Source organism: Alligator mississippiensis, chromosome 13 (assembly GCF_030867095.1).
Source record: "Alligator mississippiensis isolate rAllMis1 chromosome 13, rAllMis1, whole genome shotgun sequence".
Taxonomy (NCBI): domain Eukaryota; kingdom Metazoa; phylum Chordata; order Crocodylia; family Alligatoridae; genus Alligator; species Alligator mississippiensis.
The window spans coordinates 16,059,772-16,070,169 of record NC_081836.1 but is presented as its reverse complement, the minus strand read 5'-3'; the positions used below and the strand labels follow the sequence as shown (position 1 = coordinate 16,070,169).

Genomic DNA, 10,398 nt, shown 5'->3' with positions numbered 1-10,398 from the left:
TCCAGCCTACTCTAAGTATAGATTTTTCCGTTCTAGTGTTTTGAGTTGGAAGTGGAAATACATTTCACTGTTGTGCTCACATCTTGACTAGTAACACTGCGCTGCAAAATGATATTGGTTAATGAATAACAATATCTCAAACAACCTTTCTGGCTCTCTTGCACAGAGTAATATACACGTTTTATGTAAGCAGTCGAGACATGAGAGAAAAGTGGTTTCTCTTGAAATTAAATAAGTGATAAGAAAAGGGCTGTTAGATGCCGAATATGCTTATGGAATCGGTTACTCTAAGCCTGAGTGGAATGTTGTTCAGTATAACTTTACTTTGTGAATGTTCAGTAATCAAACCAGGTGTGATAACTAGCTTGCTTCTGTAGACTAAAACATCAGATTGGGCACAGTCTGAACTATTCTGTGGAGATTGATACTGCTCTCAATTAGAGCTGCCTTTTTCAAAAGCCACTCTTAAAACACATTATCTTATTCACTTGAGTTGATGAAACAATTACTAGGCTAATAGTGAAAGGACGAGTGATGTTCTCAGCTGTTGTAAGAAATGAATTTGAGAAATGAGGAATCAAATTGGATACAACTATTAGGAGGAAGGTCCAACAGTATCGTGTCTTGATAATGCCTGCCAGCATCATATGCATCAAATTACACACCTGGGCCTTGTTCTGTTTAATTGGCTAGTGAAATTTACATCTTTGTTTCAAGAGCCACTACACCTGTCACCAAAGAATAAATACAAAAACAACTGTTCTTAAATTAAAGTTAAATTTACTGCCAAATTAACAAAAAGCTAGACCGGTATTTTAAAAATGACCCCACAGTGACGAGAGACATACAGGTGCATTCCAGAATCCTTTTACACAAAATTTAATTAAAGAATGAACATACATCTGCTTTATTTCAAGGTAAAAAAACCAAACAAAAAAGGAAGAAAAAGTAAACCTGCCAATACCACTGCTGCACAGCATTTAATTAGCATGTTAGTGGCAGAAAAATGCTTCTGGTGATAAGATCATACATAGAGAAGCTTGTCATAGTCATCTCATGCTGCTATTTGTCTCACTGTCTCTGTATTCTGCAGATGAAGTTACCCATTTCAGTAGTACTGCCCTACACAAATTTAAGTGGAAGATTTAAATAAATCCAGATTGAGGTACATTGTTATGACTAAAATTTCCCTGCCTCTCCAGCAGCTGTGGCCTTGCAAGTTGCAAATAAACCCTACTTTGACCTTGTCTAATAGGGCTGTGCAGAACAGCACCATTCTGTTTCAGCTTACATTTCGATGGGACACGTTCCTTTTGAGTTCTGCTTTGTTTTGAAACTGCTGTTCTGTTCTGTTTCATTGAAACTCTTTTGATGCTGTTTTTGACGTTTTGCCCATAGGCTATAACAGGGAAGCACAAAACTGCCTATAATTTTATCATTTGCCTGATTCGGATTAAACTTGCAGCAACGATAGCCCCTTCTGAGGCCATGAAGCCTGCCAGCTTTCAAGGAGATAGGTGCAGGGGTTTCTGGGAAACTGTGCCTCAGGCTGCTGACAAGCAAAACTTGTGACATGGGTAACAGAGAGTGTGTGTGTGTGTGTGTGTGTGTGTGTGTGTGTGTGTTAAGGTGCACCCTCACTAGTACCGGGGCCTCTACACAACAAGGTAGCGTGCCCCAATGAGACTGCCTCCTCCCCTACAGCCTCAGTCTAGTCCACCACTTTAAATGACAACAGGTAAAAACTTAGTGAGCAGCACAGTACCCTCAGCAGCATCTCAGGCAGCCAAACTGTCACAGACTAGAGCCTTTCTTTCCTTTCCTGCAGTACCTTCTTCTCCAGCAGCTGCCAAAGAACTGCCTGCCAACCCCAGCCCTGGGGCTTAGATGTGCCCAGGGCCCTGCGTCCTTCCGGTCAGGTGCCTAGGGGTTTTGGTCTAAGGGCATGACACTGGCAGACAAGGTCCTTTCCTTTGGGTCAATCTAATCTGGTATCTTTTAGGAGACGGACTGAATAGTTAGTTACAGAAATATATCTTAGCAAGCTTTTGGGTTGAAAAAACTTTTGTCAGGCTGAGGAAGCACCTGCAGTTGGTGTGTCTGTGTGCTGTTCCTGGATGGAAGGAATAGTAAATGAAAAAAGGAAATGGGTGCCGATGGAATGAGGAGGGTGGCATTCACTCTGTCTGCACCTGGAGCTTGGGGAACCCCAGCAGCGGGAGGTTCACCTTGAGGAACACCAGCTGCTCCACCAAACCAGGATCCAAGCAGGTTTGGTGGGGTGTCACTACATCCCCAGCAATGCTGAACACCCTCTCACTCGGAACACTGGTCGGTGGACAGGACAGGTGTTCGCGGGCAACCGTGGCCAGATCTGGCCACATCTGGCTGCGGCTTGCCCAGTAGGCCAGGGGGTCACACAGTAGCGGCTCCACATCCTCAGCAAGATAGGTAGCCACCAAGGCCTGAGTGCTACCTGCTTGATAGTAGGGTCTGGTGCCTCTGGACCCCACCATGGAAGCTATGCCCTTGGCCCACATTGGCAGCACCTGTGGTGGTGGAGGAGACTGGCTGGTGGATGGCATACTAGCATGGGACAGTGGATCCCCCTCTTCCACATCCCCCTGCCTCCGCTGTTCTGCCTCTCTGACTCTCTTCACCAGCACCTCCGTCCACTGATTCAGGTTTTGGCTGCTGCATACGCTGCCCTTCACCCTTGGATCACACATGGCAGCCAGCACATGGACTGTACTGGACTGCAAGGGATCAAGCCGTTTCCTGATGCCCTCCTTCAGCCGCCTCACCAGTGCTTGTACATCTGGTGACAGCGGCTTGCCCCAACCGGGAACACTGATCCCCTGGAAGCTCTCCATTTGGCTTTGAAGTTCCCTCACAGTCGGGATCACCTGGCTAAGGAGGGCATCACCAGTGCTGAGGGTCTCGGTGGCCTCGAGGAAGGGCTTGAGGACCACCAAGATCTGGGAGATGGTATCCCACTCAGCTCTGTTAAGAGGGCCGCTGATCCCAATCTCCCCGAGCAAGGCCATCTCATGAATGGCCTTCTGTTGCTCCATCAGCCTCTCAAGCATCAGGTATGTGGAGTTCCACCGAGTCTCCACATCCTGCATGATTTTGTGCTGTGGGATGTTCAGCTCTGCTTGTTTGTCCCGCAACATCTTGCCCCCCTTGATACTCTGGTGGAAGTAGCCTGCCACCTTCCTGCATTTGGAAATGAGCTTGCTGGTGGCACTGGCACAGTCACCAGCAGCCCTGTCCCCCTCCAAGGCCTCCCTGACAGTGAGGTGGAACTTGTGTGCCACACAGCAGATGCCAACAAAATTGGCATCATGGACTGCCCTGACTGTATTGGCCCCATTGTCAGTGACCATGAACCCACGGGTGAGCTCGCCCTGCCCAACAAGCCACTCCTGTACCAAGCGGTTCATGGCCCCCATGATCTCTGTTGCCGTGTGGGACTCGTCCATCACCTCAGCTTGAAGGAGAGCCCACCGACGGCCTGACTTGTCGTGCCAGTGCCCTGTGAGGGAGAGGTAGGCGTGATCATCCCGGCTGCTCCAGATGCCCGAGGTGAAGTGTAAGGCCACCTGCGGACCTGCCTTGCGCAGCTCCTCCCTCAAGTACTCCTTGCATGCCTCATACAGGGAGGGTACCACTGTCCTGCTGAAAGTGGTGCGTGCAGGCACTTGGTAGGATGGGGCTATGAGTGCCATGAGCCGCCTGAACCCTGGCCGCTCAACTAAGGAGAAGGGCTGTACATCGACAGCAAGCATCTCTGCAATGCTCTGGGTGATCTCACTCGCCCTTGCAACGCACCCCACCTTCTGTCTGCCTTTCCCCCACTGTTCCAGGTTGGCCTGCCTCTGCTTTGAGGGGATGGGGGTTTTGGAGTGAGAGGGGGACTTCCCTTCGGGCATGCTCCCGCTAGTGCCAGGCTGAGGAGCAAGGGCAAGGGGGTGGTGCCTGCGGAGATGCATCAGCATCCCTGTGGTGCTCATGTGTTTTGTTCCCTTGCCCCGGCTGGTTTTGGCTCGGCAGTGCAGGCAAATAGCATATGTGGGATCATCTGCCAGCTCAAAATGATCCCAGACCACACTACCCACTCGCTTTTGGGGTGTGGGTGCATGTGTGGATGCTGCACTTTCCCCCTCTTCAGCAGGCAGAGGTACAGCAACAGGAGGAGCAGACTCAGCTGAGCTGCTTGCCTCTGCAACCTCTACCTCAGCCTCCTCCAAAGTGCCTTCTGGGGAAGGAGACCTGGCTTTAGGAGAAATTTGAGGGGTGTGGAGCACAAACTCAGCTGATTCCTCCTCCTTCCCCAATATTTCCTTTGCTAGGGCACTCAGATCCACATCTAGCTCCAGCTCTTCCTCTGGCACTGGAAGGCTCAGAATGGGAAGTGAAATAGGGGTGGAAGAGACTGTCATGCTGGTGCTGCTTGTCATGGTGGTGGTGGTGGGTGTTATGGCTGGTGTCCTTGGAGGGGATGCAGTCTCAGGCACAGGCAGTGGCACTGGCCCTGCTCCCCTCTCCTTGCTGCTTCTAGAATCCTCATCCCTGCTAGTTGTAGGAAAGAGGCTGCGTCTCAGTTTGGGTGGGGGGGAACTTACACCTCTCCCTCTACCACCTTTTCTGCCCCTCCCTGAAGGCTTGCCAGCTGCCTTTCCACCACGCTTCATGGTGTGTTTCATAGTGTCTTGTTGTTATACCAATATATAAATGTATCTCCCTTCCTAGATAAATTCTATAGTGTAATATCTAATATAATTACAAAATTGAAAAGAATCAATTAATGAATATAAGAATAAAATAAAAGGGTCTAAAAGAAAGCAAACAGTATTGTGGAATCCCACTGGCTAGGCTAGGTTAGCAAGTAGGAAATAATTCAAATCAATGCTAATAGCAGCCTTCGTTGTCTAATGCTCCTGAGCTGCTGGAAGACAGCTCAGTAACTATCAGACCCCAAGGCAGAAAGCAAGCCAGTTCAAACAATGCTGCTTTTTATGTTTTTCCATCCCTCCCCCAGAGCACTGGCATCCTCAGGGAAGGATCACAGTCACTAGCCAGCTACACAGTCAATGAGAGCAGTCCTTCCCCCTCCCTCTCCTTACTGTGTTTTCCTGCAGGCAAGCCCAGCTTGAGTTTTGAAACTTCGTTTGGAGGTTGTTTTGAAGCCCTTTGTTTCGTTTCAATTTCGCTGTTTTGAGCTTGAAACAAGTCGAAACAAAACAGCAGATGAAATTTCGCACAGCCCTATTGTCTAACCTAGCGTTTCTAATAATACTTTTGGTTAAGACAGAAAACTAATTGATGTAGATTTTTAAAACATTAAAATAACTGGTTTCAACTGGGCAGAATGTTACATGAAGGCAAAGACCCTACAAGCTTTTGAGTGAAAGTTGTGGGTGTCATGCATTCAAAATTTCTTATGGTGGGTGGTTACAGTGAAATGCATAAAGGAGGAATCTACAATTTATAACACATTCAGATATAGCTGTTTTTTTGAAGGCTAGTAAAATCACTCCAAATTCATGTGTTTCAGTTCACATAGCAACAGTTCAATTCTGGTAATGAGAAGGTGTAAGGGTTCAGCTTTGAACAAATTTGCTGACTCATTGGTTAGGTAAAGAACGAAGGCTTAAAAAGACTTCATGATTGAATTAGTTCAATTTCTGAGCCTATTTATATAATCTAGATTTACTACCTCCTCACGAGTAGTCTCAAAACACAGTGACATGATTTAACAGCTATGGATTTACATGATACAATTATAATATGGTATGAACATGCGACTATATTAGATAGTAATATGGGGAGTACAAGTTTTACATTTAGCAGGGAAAGGTGTGTAGCTAGAAACAGAAGAGAAAATATCACAGCTTACTAAACCTCCATATGAACCAGTAAGTACAAGAATGCAATTAGCTTGTGACCACCTGAGGTCTATTTGACTGAAGATTCTAGTAATCTTTATAACAGTAAAGTGATTTCTGTTAACTGCTCATTTTACAGCTAGCCAATCCCTTTTCTGTTTATATGCTTTTTTCTTTTGTTGCTCTGCAGTAATTTGCTACATGGTAAACTCCCACCTTGATACTAGCTTGAAATCACTTCTCCTTGGCATAGATTAAATACTGTGAATTTAAAATCCAATTTTGCCTCTTGTCATGGAATAGCCAAGTTTGGCCTCATTGTTGATGAAGGACATCAATCCCACATAAGTTTCAATGAGAAGAGGCCGCTCCAGGACTAGTACTCCATTAGCTCTTCCTGGCAGTGGACACTCTTTATGGGCTTTCTTCACTGCTTGGATTAACTGAGTCTTAAAGTTTTCCAACTGAAAAAAAAATGTAAAGACCTTATTAATTATACTGCATCACTTGACACTTTCCCATTAGTTCTCTACCAAAGCTTAATTTTACAGGAGGGACTTTGCTACTGAAATGCAAGCCACCATTAGCATGTGAGCTGTAGTTGTAAGGAAGGTGCAAGCCACAATCAAATCCATATTCTTGCCTTTAACCTTTGATGATTATATGCTGTTGTTTCAAACTAGACCTTTATTAATGCCTACCAAAAGATTTTTACAACAGATTTAAAGAGCTTCAGCTGTTATGCAATGTTGAATGCTCTTTGTGCTCCAGATTGGAAAATCTCCAGCTCTTTATTCCAAAAGCCGCTGAAGAAAAGTTGTCTAAAGCCACTGAACTAAGGAAGAGACTGATATAGTGCACATGGCAGGATTTCTTTGTCTTGTACCTACTGATCTACCACAATGTTCTGGAACCATGGGCTACAACTACTCTAGGTAAAACTTAAAAAAAACAAACTACATTTGTGGTTGTGTGGAAAAATATTTTCCTCTCCTTTTGGCTTCAAAGGTGTGTGTACGTTGTTATTGTAGTGAAAAGGAGGTGGAGATTTAGGAATAGGAGAGTTACCAAAAATGCACTTGCTAGCAATAGCTAAGTAGCGGCACAACGTTAAGTGAATGGGGAACAGAGAAGTTTTGACCTATGTGCTTTAACTAGTTTTGTGCCTTCTACTTAGTTTCATAGTTTGTAGGGTTGGAAGGGACCTGAGCAGATCATCAAGTCTGACCCCCTGCCATAGCAGGAAAGAGTACTGGGGTCAAACAACCCCAGCAAGGTGTTCATCTAGCCTCCTCTTAAAGACCCCCAGGGTAGGAGCCAGCACATCTCTTAGAAGTTGGCTCCAGATCCTAGCCACCCTGACAGTGAAGAAGCGCCTCCTGATATCTAGTCTAAATCTTAGCTGAGTACAAGTCCTTTGATTTTTGTGAAGGGTACAACTATATCCAACCTACCCTATTTATCTGGTCATAGCTGGTATAACAGATTATTTCCTTACTTGGCAAAGTGATGCAATCTTCTCATCAGCATCTGCCATTGGATGTTCTGTAAAAGTAGCATATGGCACGTTTTTGGACCATGGATTCCATCTGTTTATGAAGGAGGCACGGCTTTGCTTATCCCATTGAATTCGAATACCAATACCTTCTCGCCTAAAATTCAAAGACAATACACTTGATAATACAGCACTTAAAACTTTCACACAAAGTTTACTGATTAGAAATGCAATATCCAAGAGAACTAAAAGTGCATTTTTAGGATTTAAGTGTGTTTGATAGCAGCAGTTGGTCTCAAGACAATTATCAGAGTATCATAAACATCTTCACTGTTCAGCTTTCAGCATAAGCAAAGATTTTAACAGTGACTGTTGTAAAAAGTTTAGGTTTATTAGAACCTAGACATCTAGATGTACCACTGAAGTACCATAAAGCGTAAGCTACATAAAGTGTGGGCTGTGGTAACGGTAGTGCTCAATATAACAGGACTTATTCACACAGAAGTTAAGGTAGCACTATTATAAACCAGTTGAGTTTAGGTGCTAAAAGCTTGTTTCCCTAATAATAACTGCAACTTTATTTTAAAAAAGTACTTCAGGAGTAAGATAATTTAAGTCTATCTCAATGACAACTTCCTTACTGATCTCCCACAGCAATTTCAGTAATACTTAAATTCCAAAAAAAAAAAGTTTGTAACTTTTTCAGAAATCTGATAGCTAACAAGGTTGATAATATGTGGTTTACGATAAGAAGACTGAAAGCTTTAATGTTAGCAGTATCAGAACCAGTAAATCAGAACTTACTTATTCAGTGATTTAGGTGGGAACTCAAATTCTCCAACAGAAATTGTATCAACTGCATTAAGCGATATTCTAGTCACTTGCTCACACTGCAGGTTGATGAAGTCATATTTACAGATCAGAAGAGACCAGTCAGTGATAAGAACCAGGCGCTCCTTCTCATTATTCCAGTGATCAATCCTGATCAGATAACAAGCAAAGAATTCAACTTCATTTGTTTTTAGGTGACAACTTTCAGGAAAAAGCACTTAATAGCCTGACAAATACAACAGTCACTACAAGGATTCAAGAAGCAAGTATATTCCACAGCAGAAAGATAAGATTAGAGTTGGTCAGAGGCTCAAGATGGATGAGTAGTTTGTACCAATGCTTTAAAAATTAAAATTAAAAGGAGCATCAACAACTTCAATAAATGTCACAGGAGTCTCTTAAAGCTTACTGTCAGCTTTACTCAGGTACCAGGGACTGTGGAACATGTCTATAAAACACAGGATAAAAAGCTGCCTTGGTACTGAATTACCTTAGCACCTCTTTTTTTGTTCTTTAGTACCTAGTCCACTGTAGCAACCTAGAGCAGATGTTGTGCTTTTATCCTTTGCTGTCCTTAGACTTCTACCGTTTATTATAACCGCTGCTTAAATGCATGTTGGTCTTTGTTTTCTTTTCACTCCAAGGTTTAATAGGGGACCTGAAGACTAATGTCTAGCATTCAAAAGCTTGTTTTACTCTATCCCAACTATGCAGTTGATCCATTAAAAGATAGGATGCCCTAGGAAATCTCTGCTGGTTGCATAGCTATCATTAATGACTTTTAGTGATGCTGTTCAGGTGAAGCCCACAAAACTGAAACTGCTCCCTTCCTTCATTGTAAATAATCTTTTAGGCTGGGCTTTAACTGCCGCACTTACAAAACTGGGTATGAGAGAGCATGATCTTATCAAGCGAGCACAGCAGATGTGTTGACAGGTCTCGCTCTGTGAAATGCCCAGGGGGCAGGGAAATCATGGCCAGTTCTCCTTGCTCGCAAGAGCCCAGTGCACGCAGCGAATGTTTTGGTCTTGCCTACCACCTTTCACACACAGCAGCAGTCTTTTAGCCTTCCCCTTGTTTAATCCTTCAGAGTCTCCTCCAGCACAAACGACCCTTTAATTCAGACCTGGGCTTCAAAAAAAGGGAAAGTTCAGTGCTGGTCCTAAACTAAAACGGTTTAAAGCCAGATCCAAGCACGCCTGCCGCTGTGTAGCCTCAGCAGCACCTCGCAGCCACGGGAGCAGCGGCGGGGCAGGGCCCGGGTTGCCGAGAGCAAGCGGGAGATGAAACGTTTGACCGGCGGCGCCGGGCGCTGCCAACAGACCGGCCCAGCCCGGAGCCGGCAGGGAGGAAGAACTGAAAACAACAACGCCCAGGAGCTGGGCCGTGCCGCCTCCGGGGCCGGTACCTACTCTGTCAGCAGCCACACGCTCTGCACCTCCCCGTCCTCGCTGGGCATGACGACCAGGCGGATCTCATTGACGGCCTGCTCGATGGTGCCTGGCTGGAGGGAAAGGAGGCACCGCGTTTCTCTCCGCGCCCCGCCGCCCCGCGCCCGCCCCGCGCCGCCCCCGGCGCCCCCGCGCGGCGCCCCGTACCCGGAACACGAAGTACTCCCTCAGGCGGCCGCCGCGCGTCGGGTTGCAGACGCTGACGGGCCGCAGCGTGCGGCGGGGCGGCAGGGACCCGGCGGCGGGGCTGGGGAGGGGCACGTCGGCCTCGCCCGGCACCAGCAGCGCCGCCCCCGCGCCGCCCTCCACCGAGTCCCGCAGCTGCAGCATCGCGGCCGCCCCGCTCCTCGCGCCGCCTTCCGGGGCGGGGCCGCGCCGCGCCGCGCCGCGCCGCGCGGGGGCTGCTGGGAGCTCTGTGACGTCAGCCGCGCCCTCCCGCCCGAGCCGAGCCCCGCCCCCCGGGCTGGCGTGCGGGAGCGGGCCCGGGCCCTCAGCCTCAGGCGCCTCCGCTGCCCTGGTTGTGCGGGGGCGGGCGTGTCTCTCGGCTGCCCTGGCCTTGCGGGAAGCACCCCCGTCTTGGGGTGTGTTTTCCAGCGCTGCTTAAATTGCCCACAGGGCAGGTTTTGCAGCCGGCGGCTTAGGGCAGCCTACTTGTATCCTAACAGTTAGCCCCCCCTGCTGTGCGGGGCTCCAGGGGGTGAAAGATACAACAGGATTTTGGGGACAAAGA

General features: G+C 47.1%; 1 protein-coding gene across 1 annotated transcript; it reads right to left on the bottom strand.

The window, feature by feature from the left end:
* Positions 1–5,666: 5,666 nt before the first annotated feature.
* Positions 5,667–10,023, bottom strand: TPRG1L (tumor protein p63 regulated 1 like). The gene is made up of 5 exons (XM_059716834.1): positions 9,816–10,023; positions 9,630–9,721; positions 8,191–8,367; positions 7,390–7,543; positions 5,667–6,355 (listed from the first exon to the last, which is right to left on the bottom strand). The coding sequence occupies exons 1-5, from the start codon at positions 9,996–9,998 to the stop codon at positions 6,161–6,163; spliced, it is 801 nt and encodes a 266-aa protein (XP_059572817.1). The 5' UTR covers positions 9,999–10,023; the 3' UTR covers positions 5,667–6,160.
* Between the last annotated feature and the right edge of the window lie 375 nt (positions 10,024–10,398).